Source organism: Equus asinus, chromosome 22 (assembly GCF_041296235.1).
Source record: "Equus asinus isolate D_3611 breed Donkey chromosome 22, EquAss-T2T_v2, whole genome shotgun sequence".
Lineage (NCBI taxonomy): Eukaryota > Metazoa > Chordata > Mammalia > Perissodactyla > Equidae > Equus > Equus asinus.
Window position 1 is genome coordinate 59,456,150 of NC_091811.1, and position 18,237 is coordinate 59,474,386.

At 55.9% G+C, this 18,237-nt stretch overlaps 3 protein-coding genes across 4 annotated transcripts; 1 reads left to right on the top strand and 2 right to left on the bottom strand.

Annotated features, from left to right (window-relative positions):
* Nucleotides 1-91: 91 nt before the first annotated feature.
* CDK4 (cyclin dependent kinase 4) lies at nt 92-3,061 on the bottom strand. Of its 2 annotated transcripts, none has more exons than XM_014844035.3 (8): nt 2,814-3,061; nt 2,132-2,368; nt 1,835-1,970; nt 1,551-1,718; nt 1,312-1,421; nt 1,003-1,053; nt 724-859; nt 92-494 (listed from the first exon to the last, which is right to left on the bottom strand). In XM_014844035.3, exons 2-8 carry the CDS (start codon nt 2,347-2,349, stop codon nt 402-404), a joined length of 912 nt encoding a protein of 303 aa, XP_014699521.1. In that variant the 5' UTR covers nt 2,350-2,368; nt 2,814-3,061; the 3' UTR covers nt 92-401. The 2 variants fall into 2 exon arrangements, with proteins under 2 accessions (XP_014699521.1, XP_070350615.1); XM_070494514.1 differs by having other exon boundaries at nt 2,132-2,568; nt 2,814-3,016.
* Nucleotides 3,062-5,957: 2,896 nt separating this feature from the next.
* MARCHF9 (membrane associated ring-CH-type finger 9) lies at nt 5,958-10,586 on the top strand. Its single transcript, XM_044755500.2, has 4 exons — nt 5,958-6,466; nt 7,469-7,624; nt 8,315-8,507; nt 8,762-10,586. The coding sequence occupies exons 1-4, from the start codon at nt 6,107-6,109 to the stop codon at nt 9,094-9,096; spliced, it is 1,044 nt and encodes a 347-aa protein (XP_044611435.1). The 5' UTR covers nt 5,958-6,106; the 3' UTR covers nt 9,097-10,586.
* Nucleotides 10,587-12,220: 1,634 nt separating this feature from the next.
* Nucleotides 12,221-17,890, bottom strand: CYP27B1 (cytochrome P450 family 27 subfamily B member 1). Its single transcript, XM_014844040.3, has 9 exons — nt 17,231-17,890; nt 16,373-16,563; nt 15,695-15,897; nt 15,409-15,609; nt 15,152-15,324; nt 14,772-14,944; nt 14,484-14,562; nt 14,001-14,198; nt 12,221-13,663 (listed from the first exon to the last, which is right to left on the bottom strand). Exons 1-9 carry the CDS (start codon nt 17,636-17,638, stop codon nt 13,550-13,552), a joined length of 1,740 nt encoding a protein of 579 aa, XP_014699526.3. The 5' UTR covers nt 17,639-17,890; the 3' UTR covers nt 12,221-13,549.
* Nucleotides 17,891-18,237: the final 347 nt, after the last annotated feature.

Here is an 18,237-nt window from a genome sequence, read left to right on the forward strand (position 1 = left end):
AAATTCTGCAAGGAAGTTCCACTTCCAAATGGTTTTTCCAAATCCCCAAACGGCAAAGCCAATCAGAGAAAGAAACATTTAAAAAAAAAAAAAGGAGCATATTTCTTTGTTTTGTTTGTTTTTCCTGTATAAAAAAGGATCCCAATATCAAGGTAGGGAAGGGGAGAACGAGGGACAGACCCCTCGGAGTAAGGAGATGGGGGCAGGAGGAGGGTAAGCCTCAAAGGAGGGTGGGAGGGGAATGTCATTAAGGCAGCAAAATATTGTGTGTAAAAAGTCGGGAGGAGTCTCCACAGAGATGAAGGCAGGAGGGCCTTCTGCGGAGGGCTCTCCACTCAAGTGTTCCAAGAAGGGTACTGACAGCTTCTCTTGTCTTGGCTCTGTTGCAGCCACTCCATTGCTCACTCTGGGTTACCTTCCGGCTTTTGTAGATAAGAGTGCTGCAGGGCTCGGAAGGCAGAGATTCGCTTGTGTGGGTTAAAAGTCAGCATCTCCTGAAAGGAGAGGCAAAGGTCAGAAAACCCATGAAGGCCAGACTGCTGCTCACCCCCAAGAGTCCCCAGGCTGTGTTCTACATCCCTCTTTGTGGATGGCCACTCACAGCAACAATGAAAACTAACCCATCCACCAACCAAGTCTCAGTAACCACAGTGGTTTGGGTCCCTTTTATTCTGCTCCGTTTTGCCCCCAATCTCATCTGGTGCCCTTGCCCAAGCCCAGTACCAGAAGCAGCTGTGCTCCAGACTCCTCCATCTCAGGCACCACCGACTGCACGGGGCGGGGCCCTCTGGGGGGAAAGGCTCCTCGGGGTAGAGACACATCTCGCGGCCAGTCTTCCTCTGGGGGTAGCCCGATCAGGCTATGGAGAAACAGGAGAACTCTGGTCAGAGGCGTCCTTCTCCAGTCCCCATCTCCAGGCGCACCGCCAGTTGCCATCCGGGGCTCAGCAAAAAGAGAAGGACTCAGAATGGAAAACTCCTTTCCCCCTTGCCGGTCACTTACTCAAAGATTTTGCCTAACTGGTCAGCTTCAGAGTTTCCACAGAAGAGAGGCCTGAGGTGGAGAAGAGAAAACAAGGTAGCACTCATTTTCAAAGACATAGTGGTAGACTGATTACTGCTTAATGGCTCAAAACAAAGGCCGTGGAGAATAAAAGGATCTGAAACTCCTAATTCTAGGACATTCAGAGCTTCTGGTTATGGTCAAGGGGGTCAGTAGTACTTAAGTGAAGGAACGGGCAGAGTATGGATATGGTTTATGAATAAGAGATCTGGGAAATTCAAGATAGTTCAGGATACTCAGGTCCCATACTTTCGACGAAACATCTCTGCGAAAATACAGCCCACACTCCACATGTCCACAGGTGTTGCATACGTAGATTGCAGGAGAACTTCCGGAGCACGGTACCAGAGTGTAACAACCTAATGGGAATAAGAAGAGCAGGGGAGGGCCCTACGGGTTACACAAAGCACATGCCCTCTCAACCGCTATGGGCAATCGCGCTCCTGCCCCCAACCACAACCCCTTTTGGCTACCATCCTTCTACTGACCACAGGTGTAAGTGCCATCTGGTAGCTGTAGATTCTGGCCAGGCCAAAGTCAGCCAGCTTGACTGTCCCACCACTTGTCACCAGAATGTTCTCTGGCTTCAGGTCTCGGTGAACGATGCAGTTGGCATGAAGGAAATCTAGGCCTCTTAGGAACTGGCGCATCAGATCCTGGTTTGGAAGGGGGAGGTACAGAGGAACTGGAAACTAGCACCAAACCTGAAATCACAACAGGTTCTGCTACAAAGGTCCCAATCCACCTCTGAGTGTCTGCCCACCCCTCTCACCTTGATGGTCTCCACTGGCAAGCCAGGCGGGGGTGCCTTGTCCAGATACGTCCTTAGGTCTTGGTCCACATGCTCAAATACCAGGGTCACTTTGGTCTCCCGGTCAGTTCGGGCAGTGGCACAGACGTCCATCAGCCTGACCAGAAGAAATGGTCACTCACTGATCACTCCTCTTTGAGCCAACATGGCCTCCCCTATTGCCTCAGGGTTCCCACTTCTCCCCTGACCACCACTCCTCATCTGCGGGCTGTCTTTCTCCTTTTCCACCCCCTCCCAACCCTCTGCCGTCTTTCTCACCGGACAACATTGGGATGCTCAAAAGCCTCCAGCCGCCTCAGCAAGGCCACCTCACGAACTGTGCTGATGGGAAGGCCCCCTCCAGCGCCTCCTCCATTGGGGACTCTCACGCTCTTAAGGGCCACAAAGTGGCCACTGTGGGGATCACGGGCCTTGTACACCGTCCCATAGGCGCCGACACCAATCTCAGCCACTGGCTCATACCGAGGGGTAGCCATTCTCAGATCAGAGGAGACCCTAGAATCACAGAGACTGCTACCACCGAAATTCCCTTCCAGAGTTCGGATGGAACGAGCCTGCAGCAACAAAGTGACTCACACAAAAGACATCACAAAGACAACACCGCCAGCATCTCGTCCCTTCCCGAATCTTCCCTGCGGCCGGCCCCTCAGGTAACACAATGACTCTAACCCCAACTCCTCCAGCCACGTGAGGCCCTAGAAGAAAAAATGCCTTTTCCTTTGGGACCATCGCGCCCCGAACAGGGGAGACCCTACACGACACACCCACTGCATCGAAGATCCTACACCCCAGTACCGAAAATTACACCTCCCTACGACCACAAAGGACCCCATTGCCCCTGCCCCACTTCCCGCCCTCGAGCGACCCTCCCCGTACCCAGCCCGCGCGGGCAGCCGTGGACGGCGAGAAGGCTCCATTCCCGCGAAGGGGCTGCACTCACCTCCCCCGTGCAGGAGCGGCGGGGTCGGCCCGTTATCGGGGCCCCGGAGCCGGTTCCCGCGGCGCCATACACTCGGGATCGGTCCGGGCAGCTGGGCGCTCCGGGCCCGACCACAGACGCAGGCCGCGGGCTAGAGCGGCCCCCCGGCCCCCACCCTCACCATGTGACCAGCTGCCAAAGAGGCGCGCGGAAACTGGGGGGGCGGGGCGGCCGCCGGACGTTCAGGGCACGTGACCAGCCGCTCATGCGCAGAGGGGCCGCCAGGAGCGGCTTTGACCGGGAAGGGGGCGGGGCGAGGAAGGGGGCGGAGGGGCGAGGGCAGCCACGTGACCTGTTGCTATCCCACGTGACCGCTTGACATTGCTCTGAGGAGCAGAGGTGTGGTTACGCGGCACAGCACGTGACTGGCTGCCTTAACCCCGGCTGGGAGTAGAGGGAAGACGAGAGAGGGTGGAGTCCAAGGCGGTGCCATGGCAACCCGGGCCACCCAGATCCCAGCTCTGGGCTGCGGGCCGAGTCGGAGCGCATCTCCAGCCTCGCTGCGCGTCTCTCAGTCTTGCTATATGGCGGGGTGGGCGCGGTCGGGGGACGGGAGGTGGTGCTGTCGCCTTTCTGCTCCACCGCCGTCGGAAAACATATTCTTGTTTGTGTCTTTGTTTCACTCATTCATTCAACAGATTTTTACTGAGTGTTGCTTCCTGTGTGTGGGGGGGCGTTTTTGTTTGGGTTTTTTTTTGGTGTTTCAGTCACTAGCCCTGTAAAGTAGTGATAAGGCTATCTGTAAAGATGTAGCCAACATCATATAAAATAGGAAATAGACAATGCCCATCTGAGGGCAAAACTAGAATTCAAGGATTGATGGGAGGCAGGTTTAATACAGTAATCCGACAGGAAGAGTGGCAATGCCTTCCCCTCTTCCCTTCTCCCACCCTTCGCTGGGAGTGTTAAGGCAGAGACCACTTGCCTTCTGGTAGAGGAGTTATGGAGAGGAGGAGATAGGAATACTGGACCTTTAAGGTTCTTTCCATCACTAAGCTGTGTGTGTGTGTGTGCGTGTGGATGTTATTATATACATCACATGTAGACGGCTAGATACAGGAGTAAGCATGTGCAAGGAAGTTACCACCACTACCACTCCAGACCACTGTATTGAATGAGAATGACTTGTGCCCTTCTGCAAACCTTGTGACCCCTTATTTGGGGTCATCGTGCTTCCCTTTTTCCCCCCAGTGTAAGCTCTCTTAGCCCTTGTCCCTGGACAGAACACAGACTTTTCGCAAATGACCTCTGCTCAGACACCCAAGTAGACAACAGACAGGTTTCTCTGGCTTCTCTTGTCTTGCTCCAACTTCATCTCCCAGCCATTTCGAGGGAAGGGAGGAAGGGAGGGAAGGGATCAGTGTCTGATTTGTGAGAAACTGTCTAAGACGTCAAACCATTTTATCACTCTGCCACTCCTTCCACCCTGACTTCTATTCTCTGTAAGCATGTGGCCTAGGAGGTAAGAGTTCAGGCCTGAGACTAATACAAACCATGCTCCAGGGCAAAATGGAAGACAGGTTAGTGCAAATTCCCCCTCTTTGCATTCTGATAGTTGTAGCTGTGGGCCCTTGCTGGCAAAGGGCAGCTGGGACACTAGTAAGAGAAGCCTTCAGGTCTGAACTGGCTAAGGAGTTTGTGAGGGGAATGTTTCATTGTCTCTCTTGCTAGGACTGGTTGCTTTGTAAACGTTCTGGAAGGATGTGTCTCTGAGTGTGTCAAACTTCCTTCCTGCACCAGCAGGGTCCACTTCAGCCTCACTTTCCACATAAGCCCACTACAACTCACTGTCTTTGGAATAGGAATCGTCCTTTATGTTGCCTTGGGTTCCAGCCCCTTTTTCTGATTCATTCATTCATCCATCTAAAACATTTGAATGCTTCACAAGAGCATTACTCACCTTATTCACTTTGTATTGAGGAATCTTAGTTTGGGAGTCTGTCCCTAGTCCTATACCCTCCCTTCTCCTGTTAATTACTCTTTTACTAATTAATTTTTTCCCAATGTGTTTAACCCAATGGGCTCCCCTGGAATCCCTTTTCCCTCTGCGTTGGAAAGGAGAGGACAGGAAGGATGTAAGAGTAAGGCAGAAATAATGTGATGAGGCGGTAGAACTGATCTCAGGGTCAAGGCCCCCATAAAAGCAAAGAGCTAAGCATGTGTGTGTGTGTGTTGTTCACTTCAGCAGAGCGGTGGTGGGGCAGGAGAGTATCAAGAAAGACACTCTCACCCCTTTAGCCCTCCTGTCTCCCTTGCTCACTCACCTTCTTCACACATTACAATTACTTCTGTTCTCATACAATCCAATTCCATCCCTTACACACTCATCTCTTTTCCACAGTCCCTCACCGTGCACACTTTTCAGTCTTTTGTGTAAAAGTGTTTATTGTTGAGTCCACCTCTGGCTCACCTCCCTCACACCTCCGACCCTTGCATAGCTCTTTCTTTGCACACTCCCGTTTTGCACAAGCCTCTCCCTCCTTGGTGCACCTGCGTCTTTGACCACTCACCTTCCATCTTCACCCGCTCACCGCCCCCCCCCCCCCCCATTCACACACCTATTCTCCTACCCGTGTGCACACTCCCCTTTCCTGGCCACTCCCCTCCCTCTGCCCTCCCCCGGGCTGGCACACTTGCCCCCGCCTCTGGGGACACCTGCTCGTGCGGGGCAGGGCGGGGATGCGCAGCCGCGGCCACTTCTCCTCCTCTCCCCCTCCCCGCCCCGCCCCTCCCTCCATCCCTCACCGGCTCCCCGGCTCCCGCCCCGCCCGCCCCGCCCGCCCGCCGCTCCGGGGGGGTCTCCGCCGCCGCCGCCGCCGGAAGGAGCCGCCATTTGCCACCGCCGAGCACACGGGCCGAGCCGAGCCGAGCCGGAGCCGGGAGCCGGAGCGGGGCTGGGGCCGGGCGGACGGCGATGGGGGGCGGCCCCGCCGCAGGAGGACCCGGGCGCGTAACCTCCGGGGCACGGCCCGCTCCGGACCCGGACCCGCGGGGCGCGGCACCCTGAGCCCCCCTCCCCGCCCCCTGCCCTGGCCATGGCTGCCCGCCCCGCCGCCCCCGGGCCGCCAGCCCTCGCGGCCCCGCAAGCCCCCGAGCCCCGGCGGCGGCAGCAGTGAACGCGCTCGCAGGCCCGGAAGACCCCGGCCGGGCTCGGCTCTCGGCGCGCGCCCCCTTCCCGGCCTTGTCCTCTCCCTTCCCCCCGCCGCCCGACAGCCCCCCTTGCACGCCGCCCCCCGCCCCCCGGCGCCCGGACGATGCTCAAGTCCCGGCTCCGCATGTTCCTGAACGAGCTGAAGCTGCTGGTGCTGACGGGCGGGGGGCGGCCCCGGGCCGAGCCGCAGCCCCGGGGGGGCGGGGGAGGCGGCTGCGGCTGGGCGCCCTTCGCCGGCTGCTCGACCTGGGACGGCGACGGCGACGAAGAGGAGTACTACGGCTCGGAGCCGCGGACCCGGGGCCTGGCCGGAGACAAGGAGCCGCGGGCCGGACCCCCGCCACCACCCGCGCCGCCGCCGCCGCCGCCCCCGGGCGCGCTGGACGCCCTGTCGCTCAGCAGCAGCCTGGACAGCGGGCTCCGAACCCCCCAGTGCCGAATCTGCTTCCAGGGCCCGGAGCAGGTCAGGCCCTGGCCCCCGGCCGGGCGGGAGGGATGGGAGCGCGCACCTGGGGCGCCCGGGGAGACCGCGGGCAGGGGGCGGGGCCTGAGGAGGCTGGGCGGCACCCAGGACCCGGAGTGGGACTAGGGTGAGGTTGGAGGGCTGGCTGGAGACTCCCGGAGCGCATGTTTGGGGCGGAGGAGGGTCAGGGGTCCTCAGAAGGGGTAGGGCTTTCTCCTTGGAGGGCTCAGAACCCCTCTCACCCAGTAACGGGGACATCCTTTCTCCCCCACGTCTCCAACCCCAGGGTCTCCGTCGGCTGAGGGGCCTATTGTCTCGGAGGTGGGCCGAGAGGAGAGTGCTTCTGTTCCCACCTTGAAGGGCGGGGCCCAGCCGGCGCCCTTGCCTCTCAGTGTTTCTCTCCGTGGGGCACTTTTCTTCCCTGCCCATTCCGCAACTTTCCATCTCATTCCAAAGAGTATTCTTTGTTTAAATGTTATGGACGAAGTTGTGCCGGGGTAGTGCCGGGGGTGTCTCTATGTCCTGAGAAATTATTCCTTGATTAAAGGGGAACACCCTCCACTCCCACCCCCACGATTTCTCCCTCTTTTTGATATTTGGAAACTAAGGCTGGTAACCCACCCCAGTCTGCACCTCATCTGTGAAGTACTTTACAGTGATGGGGTGGGGGAGGCATGGCTCCCAGCCCTCCAGATCCTAAGGGGTAGGCTTCCATTTGGGAAGCCTTAAAGAGCACCCTCCCGAAATTCTAGGAAAACAGAAGACCCCGTCCCGCATCCCTTTCCATCCTCCTCTATTTGGTCAGGGAAGTTTACTTGAGCTCCAACTTTTATCCTATTTGCAGCAGCCTTAGCCTCTTGCCTTGTTTTGGGTGAAAGGCCTGAGTTTTTTTTTAAGGTGGGAGAATGACTTCCCTGGAGAGGAGGTTTCCCTCTCCGGCAGCGGAGAGGAGTGGGGTCCGGTGGTGATAGCTGACAGGGACTCCCCGCACTCTTCCTCCAGGGGGAGCTCCTGAGCCCCTGCCGCTGCGACGGCTCCGTGCGCTGCACGCACCAGCCCTGCCTCATCCGCTGGATCAGCGAGAGGGGCTCCTGGAGCTGTGAGCTCTGTTACTTCAAGTACCAGGTCCTGGCGATCAGCACCAAGAACCCACTGCAGGTGAGGTGCAAGGAGAGGACTCTCCGACCGGGGCAAGGGCCTTTCAGCAATCAGAATCAGGGACCCTCCAGGGAGGCTATTGTTCATCCATTTCGTTTTTCCTCAAAGTCACCCCTCCCCACCATTACCACAATGGCCTGTCTATAAATCCTCCCTTCCTTCATTTATTCACAAAGACATTTATTGGATGCCACCTGTATTCCAGGCACTGTTCTAGGCACTGGGACGACGAAAAAGGAAAAGATGATGATGATGATGGCAAACGTGTTTTCTGTATGTCAGGCTCTTAGTGTGTATTAACTCTTTCAATCGTCACAATAATCCTATTAGTTATGTACCATTATTAGTCCCATTTTAAAGATGAGGACATTGGTGCACAAAGAGATTTAAAAACTTGCCCAAGGTTACTCAGCCAGTAAGTGACAGAGTTAGGATTTGGAATTCAAACCCAGGTGGTCTGGCTTCAGAGCACTTGCCTGGCTTTGCCTTTCTAAAATAAGACAGACAAATGGTCTCAAGCAACGTGAGAAGTGCCACATACTAACTTTGATCAGGGCACAGAGGAGACAGATGTTAACCCTGCCTGAAAGGTTTCAAGAAGGCTCCTGGAGCTTCTTCCTCTTCAGGGCCACCCATCACCTCACCCTCCATCTCTTTCTGTGACTTTGTGGAGCCCTTTCTCCCACACAGTGGCAGGCCATCTCCCTGACGGTCATCGAGAAGGTGCAGATTGCTGCCATAGTGCTAGGCTCTCTCTTCCTCGTCGCCAGCATCTCCTGGCTCATCTGGTCCTCACTCAGTCCTTCAGCCAAGTGGCAACGGCAGGATCTGCTCTTTCAGATCTGCTACGGCATGTACGGCTTCATGGATGTCGTCTGCATAGGTGAGGGCACCTCTCTCCCCCTTACCTTTTCAGCATCAACTCACATGCTTAACTTTCCCTGCCCATTCCCTTAGCTTCATGGCCACATTTTGTACCATTGGGAGCCTTAAGGACTATCTTGGTCCCTCTCCCATGCCTGCTTCTCCAGGCCCTTTGCAACTCTATCTCCTCACTCTGGAGAAATGCTTGCTTAAGTACCTCTGGCCTGGGTCTGGGCAGCAGTTGACCCTGGATTTCTCATTCCTCTTGCTCAGGCCTCATCGTCCACGAAGGCTCCTCTGTCTACCGTATCTTCAAGCGCTGGCAGGCAGTGAACCAGCAGTGGAAGGTCCTGAATTATGACAAGACCAAGGACATAGGAGGAGATGCAGGGGGAGGGTCGGCAGGGAAGCCGGGCCCCAGGACCTCACGGACGGGCCCCCCCTCTGGGGCCACCAGCCGCCCCCCGGCTGCCCAGCGCATGCGGACGCTCTTGCCCCAGCGCTGTGGTTATACAATCCTGCACCTCCTTGGACAGCTGCGGCCGCCAGATGCCCGTTCCAGTTCCCAGTCTGGCCGTGAGGTTGTCATGAGGGTCACCACGGTCTGAACTGGACTCCAGGAGTGGGGATCTTGAGTCAATGCATCGGCCAGAGATGAGCTATCGTGGCTGCTGGAGGTACCACCTGGACAAGGTTGTTTGGGGCACACTGCCCTCATCACTGAGGATCTCTGTGGGCAGCCTCAAGCTGGAGACATTGTTTGGCCTCTACTCCCCACTGGGTAGAGACACCTGGATGACATTCCAGTCCCCACTGACAGCTCCTCACACTCATCCTGGGGCAGCCAGTGGGCAGGTGGGGAGAGCAGCTCTTCTTCCCTAGAGAACCGTCCTTACCTCAGCTCCTAGGGCCTCCAGCCCCCCAGCTCCACCACGGTGACTTGGTGAAGGGGGACCAATGCCAGAAGAAAGGGGCTGTAGACCCCACATTCCCCACCCCCATGGCCACAGGGCAGCTGGCAATAAGACTAGTATACATTGACCTCCCGTTCCCTGCATGAGGGCGGGGGACCTTCCCCCTGCTCCACCCCCCATTGCATGGGGGGAGGGCATAAAGAATCATTTATATGCACGTGGAGACTCCTTTCTCATCTGGGGCTTTTCTGGAGGGTTGGGAGGTGTGGGGAGGTTTCTCTGCAGAAGTTGCAAATCCCAAATGCAGCAGTGGGTTCTGAGTTGGAGGTGTAACTCCCACTCGCTGGTGAATAATTCACATCGGCTGCTAGGTGGCAGTGCTCAGAGGTATCTAAGGGGTGGACCTGCCACCTGCGAGTTGTGTGATTTTTAAAAAACCTCTCTGCCCTGGTTTTCCTGTCTACCTCATAGGGTTGGAATAAGGATAAATGAGGGACAGGTTGAATGCCATTGCAAAGAAAATCAGTGATGGCATAAAAAGATTTCTAGATTAGTTGATGGTCCATTTATTTCAAATAGTAGCTGGTTAACAAATTCTAAAATGTGTTTTTCATCTGGAGTTGCACAGAGCCTTGGAAATTTTTGTGTTGAGTGTCATAATAGATATGGAAATTTGGGGAGAAATAGACATTGCAGATGTGAAGGATGGTGGTTATCTGCAAGAATGAGAGCTCTTCCAACCCCCGAACACTGGGGGCTAGGGGAATGCTGGAGCTATCCTTCTTGCTTTGGGGATTGTGTGGGTGCTCTTGGTCCTTCCTAGGTAATGTGCTCACCTAGAGAAATGGTGTGAAGTGAATTTGGACTCATTTAGAGTGAAATGAACAGAATCCGCCAATGTTATGAGTCTCCAACCCCAGTGTAAACCACTTCTATGGCAGTTCAGGGTCACAGGTCTGATCCTGGTGTGCCCCAGCTAGTGGCCTTAACTGGAAGGTATTGTGCTTAAGGCAGCAGCATAGTTATTTACAGAGAAAAGGTTTGGGAAGGACTGGTTAAAATGTGGGTCAGCCTGAAGCCTGGTCCCTTTCTCCTGAGGCCTTGGGGCTGTGTATTATATGAATGATGGTGTCTTTTAAGTGAACTATTCATCAGCAATTAAAATAATTACTTCATACATTGCTAAAGTCAGATCCAGAGGGCTTTCCTATTATTGGTCCTTCTCTCAGGGAAGGTTCTGCTCTGCCTTCTCGCTGGAGATGCTTTGGGGAAAATGCTGCTCTACTAAAAGTCGTGTATCCTTGGCCCAGGAAATGGTCATCCCCTACTCTCTCAAAAAGGGGTCTTGGCTGCTGTCCATGGTGCTGGCATCCAGATGCCTGGGAGAGTAGGACCCAAAGCTGGATTCAGGTTTGAGTCACCTGGAAGTATTGAAGTGTATCACTCCCAACCTCTGAGGGGATCAAAGTGGAGAGGGGATGGAGGCTGAGGCACCCCCCCCCCCATTTTTCTAATTGCTTGGGAAAGCCCCCTAGTTGTTTCCCCAGAGAGATAACCCTTTACATTCCCCACCTGAAAAGACAGAAGGGCTAGACTTACTGATTTGCTATTCACAGAATAGCTGGTGGGGACCAGAAGGGAGGCAGCAAATCAGAGTAACTACTACTACCTATTCTGTCAGATAGTGTTCAGGTAGGTATGACACAGGTGAGGTTTCCTGTGCCAAGCCTGGGCTGTCCCCCATGATGGCCCCACATGGAAGCTTAGACATACCCAAGAATGTAGACACACTCGCACACAAACACACTGTCTCCATTTCTACTCTGGGTCCTAAAACCAGGCCAAGTGAGACAGTACCTTCCCTTCCCTTTCAGCACCAGTGGAGGTCTTGGTATGGGGCTTGGGGCCAGCAATCAGTATGGTCCCTTCTCCTTCCCTTTTACCAACTTAAAGAGATTCTTGCCCAGGAAAGGGGTCTTTGGAACTGCTGCCCTCCTCAGTCCTACTTGCCCATTGAGGAGTGTGGGTGTGCAGAATCCTCATCACTGATTCCAGGGGAAAGGGTCTGAAAGGAAGCTGGGTTTTATTCTTCCTCGAAGCTCAGATCTACAAAAAGTCAGGTCACAGGTTCAAGCTGAGCCTGGTGACAAGGAAGTGGGGGTGGAGACTGAGAATACAGCAGAGAAGGAGTGAGAGACCACACAAATCTTGGTCTCTGCACAGGGCCTCAGGTATACCCTGCCCCTCTAGATCTGTCATAAATAGATCCCCCCAGAAGGCTGGTGGCTAACGGAGTTTCTGTGCTTGGGGAGCCACGTCTAGGGCAGAGGGCTGAGGTGGTGGGGTGGAGGAGGAAGTGTGAAGTGAAATCTCCATCTACATCCAGCTCATTGGGATGGAGGGGTGCAGTTCCTGAGGCAGGGGGGCAAGTCTGGACATGGGAGGGTAATCTAGGCTACAGAGAGAGCTGCGGGGAGTGTGCTGAGAGATTTATTTGTATGGAAGATGAGTTAATCTGTATACATCACAAGGGGAGAACTGAGGCCAGCCTCTGGGGGGCCAGAGAGTGCTGACTCAGGGAAACTGGGGCTCCCTCTGCCCACCCTCCTCCTGCATTGGTGCCCCAGGGCTCTGGCCACCCCCACACTTGGCTTGCAGCCTGTCTGTCAAACTTCACTTCTCTGCCTATATCCCTGTCTTTCTCTGAAGGAAATTACCTTCGAGCAACTTTTTCAGAGATGGCAGAGTGGCCATTCTAGGATGCCCTGCCGTCCTGGCAGTCCAGGTTCCCAAAGCACTTCTTTTTTTTTTTTTTTTTAAAGATTTTATTTTTCTCCCCAAAGCCCCCCGGTACATAGTTGTATATTTCGTTGTGGGTCCTTCTAGTTGTGGCATGTGGGATGCTGCCTCAGCGTGGTCTGATGAGCAGTGCCATGTCCGCGCCCAGGATTCGAACCAACGAAACACTGGGCCGCCTGCAGCGGAGCGCGCGAACTTAACCACTCGGCCACGGGGCCAGCCCCCCCAAAGCACTTCTACCAAGGAGTCAGCCACTTCTGGCCATCTCTGCAAATCCCTAGCTCCCGACCCATTTTTACAGCCTCGCTCTTGCAGTTACTTTTCACCACCACCCCCTTAATCTCTTCCAGGGAGCCAGACTTGGCTGTTCCCACTACAGACAGAAACATGTCTGGGTTTGTGATGCAAACTGCTCTCTCAGGTGTCTAGACCTCCCATTGTTACGGGTGTCACTCCCAGGACTTGAGAAACCAAGGTGTGGGTTTTGAGTGAGGGTCTTGCCTCTAGGACTTGTAGGAAGGGGGAGGGGGAGATAAGTAAGTCATAAGTCAAGGATGGAACATTTGATTCTTTTACTTCAAAACTATGAACATTAAAAAATTTCAATATATAAAAGGAAGGTTTGGACAGGAACAGGCCCAAATATGTCTCTGCCTGGGAACTAAGTGGTGGGGCAAGCCACCCCAATAGTGACCAGAGAGCCAAAGAGAGTTTAAAAAACTCTTAAACCAGGCAAAGGCAGACTCACCTTCCTAGTGGCAAGAGGAGGAAGGAGAGGGACAGACAGAGCCTGGTAAGCTGCTCATCCCTTCTGCCACCTGGTCCAGATTCAATCTGAGAATCTGTATGGTGTCAGTTAGTCAGGGATAGGCTCTGGTGGGGGATATAAAGGCCGAATAAAAGAGCTCTCAAAGAGCTCACATGCAAGGAGAGACGACCAACCAGGTACAGACCAGATGCTCAATTACTTAGCTCATGCCATGACAAATGCTTAGCCAGCAGCATCAGGGAATACTGTGGAACCCCCAAAAGGGCAGTGGCTGAATTCTTCCTCAGGCCACCCAGCATTATTAGGCAAAATCTGAGTTGGCCCTTGAAGGATGCATATGATATGAAACGAAAAGAGCTGAGCGGGCAGAGGGCCCATGGTTTTCTGGGGGCCTGGTGTGTCAGGACAAGTGCATACTTCGCCCCTTGGTCAGGGCTGCCTCAAGTACCTTGCTATGGTCATTTGAACCAGTTTGGTCAGATAGACAGGCCTCAGGGGGAATACGCATCTCTTGGTCTTGTGCCTAATAAACACCTATGATGAGAGGAAGGGTGATGATGACAGCCTCCTTCCATGGGACTATCTGTCCACAAACTGTAGGTTGATGCTCCTCTCGGGTACCAGGACAGTCCGGGTCATGGGTCTGATTGGAGTAGCACCTGGCTCAGGCTGCACCTCAAAGTGGATCAAGATCTGGAAAGGGAGAAAGAAGGTTCTCACTATGGGAGGGGTCTGCAATGGTAGGCTTGATTGGTAAAGGGCATTCTGAGTGTTAGGAGAGCCAAGGTTGGAATCCACCTGTGGCCTGTAGAGGACTTCTGGCTAATGAGGGGGAGAGATTATGGTGGGGAAAAAGATAGTCCAAATACCCTTGCTCACCCTCCAGGCCTGTAATGGGATTGCCATATTCCAGAGGATTAGGTCTACCAAGTCTTCCAAGTCACACACCTTCCCATGCTGTCCCAAGACCTCATGGCTTTACAGGGTTAGGGTCTCTCCCATCTGGGGAAGGTATGTCTAGATCACTTACCTGGGCCAAAGCCATTTGCAGCTCAAGCTCTGCCAGGCGTCTCCCCATACAGCTGCGCTTGCCAAAGCCAAAAGGGAGAGATGCAAACGCATGGGGCGCTGGACCCTCCCCCAACCAGCGAGCTGGACGAAAAGAATTTGGCTCTGGAAACTGAGCAGGGTCCCTTGATGTGGCATAATGACACAGTGTGACCAGCGTCTGATGGAGGAGGAACACAAACTTGTCAGTTTGGGTCCACAGATGCAGGGAGGGACACAGAGAAGAGGATATATGGACTGGGGCAAAGGCAGGCTCTGGTTGGTGATGGGTAAGTTTTCTGGGGCTACTTTTGGAATGAGTCCCCCACTGCCCCATTGCATCCTTGAGAGAGGCATTCACGCCAAAGGGAGGGTTTGAAGGGCTTATGGGGAGTGTTTGAGAACAGGACCAGGCCCAAGATAGTAAGGGATGGCTTAGAAAAAGGGGCCCATAGGCTCTACTCACATTTTTTGGGATAATATAGTCACCCACATGAATGTCTCTGTCTGGGACACGGGAATTTCCAGGTACCACGGGGTACAGTCTGGGTTGCAGGGCACAAGAGGGAAACAGCAAGGTGAGGCTGGGGCCTGTAGCCTCTCTCTCATCCCCTCCTCCACCACTTCCAAACCCATTCTTGGCCAGGAGGAGAATGGCATTTTCTTCTACTCCCTCTCCCTGCTCCCTTCCACTATAGGCTTCCCCAGTCCTTCCCTGGCATTTTCCCCAGCTCCTCCTCTCCTGCTGCCTCACCTCAGCACTTCCTTGACCACGGCCTTAAGCAGGGGCAGCCGGGACAGAGCAGTGGCTGAATGGTGGCCATTGGAGCCAGGGCCCAGGGCAGCTGTGATCTCGGAGTGCAGGGCCGTCTGGACTTCAGGGTGCCGAGAGAGTTCATACAGAGCCCAAGAGAGCGTGTTGGACACCTGAGGGGACAGGTGAGAACATCGGAGGTGTTGAGAGTGAGGACCCGGTATAGGGGGCAGAATATGAGGCAGTCTGGAGCCCAGCAGGCGCTAAGCCAAGCTAGTGGAGAGGGCCATAGTGGATCCCCTGCAGCAGCAAAATGGCCCTTAAGACCGGGGAGGCTAAGGTCTAGAAGCGGGGCTCGCAACTTAAAGGGAGAACCTCACCGTGTCCACTCCAGCCAGTAGCAGCTCCGTCACATTCCCCAGGATGGACGAGGCTGACAACTCTTCCCGGAACAGGAAGTAGGTAAGGTGCGCCCCAGATCCCATGTCCTCCTCAGGCTTTCCCGGGCTCCTCCCGGCGACCTCGGCCTCGCGCCGCTCCACGTGCTGCTGGGCTGCACCCGGAGAAGGTAGAGGGATGCCTCACTACTCCCGAACAGCTTTACGTTCTCCATCTCCATTTCGTTTCTGTGCCTTACCAAATGCGAACATCTGGTCCCAGTCTCGGCAGAGGCGGCCCCAGGGTCCGGGCACGAGGCGATGCAGCCAGTTGGGCATCGCCATGGTCAGCAGCGTGGACACAAACACGGAACCCACCGCGCGGATGAAGGTCTCAGTGTCTGGGGGCACTTCGGCCTCCAGGCAGCCCAGGCGCGAACCCAGCAGCACAGCGGCTATGCCTGGCCGGGAGGGGGCGCTGTCAGGGCACCGGGAGACCCCGGCCGGGTGCCTCCTACGCCTGCCCCTAACCGTGTGGGGACTCACCTTCTAGTCCAAACTTGTAAAACTCCCCTGCCACGTCCCGAACCAGAGCAGGCGGCCCAGCGCCCCGTCCCCGCTGGCGCCGCAGTCGTCTCACGAGGTCACGGACCACGTCGTCCAGGGTCCCGGCGTAGCGGGCGGCCGCTTGAGGCCGGAGGAGGAGCGGGGCCAGCAGGCTGCGGAGCCTCTGCCATTCTTCGCCTTCCCTGCGGAGTTGCGGAGACGGGGCGCATCAGGGCGGATGGGCGTGCGTGGCGGCGGCCGGACTCGGCTGCCAGCCTTGGAGAAGGGTTGTGTTTGGCTGGGGTGGCCAGGAGAGGGATTGAGTTTGCTTCCCTGGGGTACAGAAACATGCTCCTGTCCGCGCCCGCTTTCCATTCCCCTTCCTCCTTACTCATTTCCTGCCCCGGAGGGGCCTGGGTTCCTGGGTAACCTGAATCACAGAATCTAGATCCTGGTACCTTAAGCCGCTTCCACCGGTTCCCAGAATTCTGGCCTCAAAAGGGAAGGAGATGGGCGGGGGGCGAGGGTGGGGCTCTACCTGAACTTGAGCGAAACAGACTAGAATGGGAACCTCGATTTGCCAGAAGGTTGGGGGAAACGGCCAACCTCCCTCCACACCCCCAGACAGACTCCCCGGACCAGCCGGACCCCTGGGCTTTGGAGCCAGAGAGGACTCACGCGGTGAGTAGTCCACAAGCCCGCTGGCTGCAGCGACGGTGCTCAGCCCAGGAGGAGAAGCTGCAGCGCTCGGGCCGGGGACCCTCCTGTCGTAGGAGCTGCTCGATGAGCGTAGGGGCCGCCAGGTACACCGTGCGCACCGTCCCGAAGCTGGCCAACCACACTGGCCCGAAGCGCGCGGCTCCCTGCACCTGGAAGAACGGGCGCAGCGGTCACTTGGAGACCCGGACCAGGGACCCCTAGCTTGGCCCGTGCCAACACCAAGGGCTTTAGCTGGGTTTTGGAAGGAGGAGCTTCTGCTCCTTCGCGCGCTCCCAAGCTAGTGTATGACCTGCTGCTGCAAATCCCTCCTCCTTCTCTTTCCCTTGCTCCCCATCCCTAGAAAGTTTGAATGTGATGGGCAAAACGGAGGAACTTTGCGCAAAGCAGACATTCAGGACCTCTTTTTGGTCACCTGAGCCGAGCCGAGGTGGAGAAATCCCTAAAGGTTCCTCACGTGGTCTGTGCATCTCAGGGCCAACACCCACCAAAGGAACAGGAGCGCGTGTAGCTTTAAGCCGAACGCGCGAGGAAGGTACTGTGCGTTTCCACCTCCCTCGCACTTGTCCTGGACCTACCCGGCCTCCAGACTTCTGCACAGCGAGAAGGCGCCTTTTGAGCGCACTCCTCTGCTGGGTGTCGGGATGGACTCCGCGCCAGTAGAGCCACCGACCCCGGTCCCAACTTATTGTTTCCATAATTCATGGGCATCCGTTCTCATTGGCCCTCCCTCCTACGTTCTCTACTAGCCTGTCCTTTCTGGCGTTTTCAAAGCCAGTTTCCCCAGCAAGCAGTCCCGGGAACAGTGTCCCCCTCTACCTGCAGCTCGTGTAGCCGCGACAGCCCCCCCTTGCAGAAAAGTTCGGCAAGGAAGCCGGGTGTGGAGGGGCCTGGGATGTCCGCCAAGCTCCGGGGCGCTGAGTCGGAGCCTCTGGAACCCAGTGAGGTGCCCAGCTCGGGAGCACAGCGGAGGCGATGGAACACTCTGGAGGCGAGCTTGAGGGTCTGGGTCATGGTCTGGTTCAGAGAACCCGCGAAAGAGAGCGCTTCTCCCGAGCATCTTGCCTGCTTGCTCGAGCCCCTATTTAACCCTTGGGCGAGATAGTGGCGACGCCCCCTCTCCAAGCTCCTCAGCCAATCCCCTCTCCTGAGTGGTCCGTGCAGGGGATTAGCACCCAGGAACCGTAGGCGGGGCTGGGGCTGCCTCGTGGCTCCCTTGGGTCTCATGATGCAATGACCCTCTTGGGAGGGGAGGCTTGAAGCAGTTCCTCCTCCTGGGCTGGTGCCCTAGTCCGGCAGCCTAACAGCCTCATCCTGGGAAAGGCTATTTAGTGAGGCCTAGGTGACCAAGATGCAGCCAGTCCCTGGTATTCTCACCACTTCCCCAGGGATCCAGGCCCCCTGGGCCCATCCTCAGGAATTCCCCATCTCAGCTCCTACGGGAAGAGGCGCAAATGTAGCTGTCCCCAGATTCTTGGCTGCACCTTCTCTGTATGTGAGCATGATGTTCCTTCACCGCCACATCTCCCCTCCCCCTGGACCTGGCAGACGGTGGTGGGTTACTTGGTTAAAAAGGCTCCAGAAGCCTTCTTCTTTGTTCCGTGGGGGGGTGGGGTGGGGGTCTTTCAGGTCAACAAGCCCTGTCCTTCCAGCCAGGGAATTCTGGGCTTGAGGAGTAGAGAAAGAACCTTTTGCAAACTGGAAAAGCTCAGAGATTTCTCTGGGCTCCTGGACAGAGCAAGGGCTGAGTGAGTGTTCTGAATCTCCAGCTGACCCAGTCCCCTTCGGTGGGCTTTCTAGTTAGCAGCCCCTTTCTACTTTTAGCT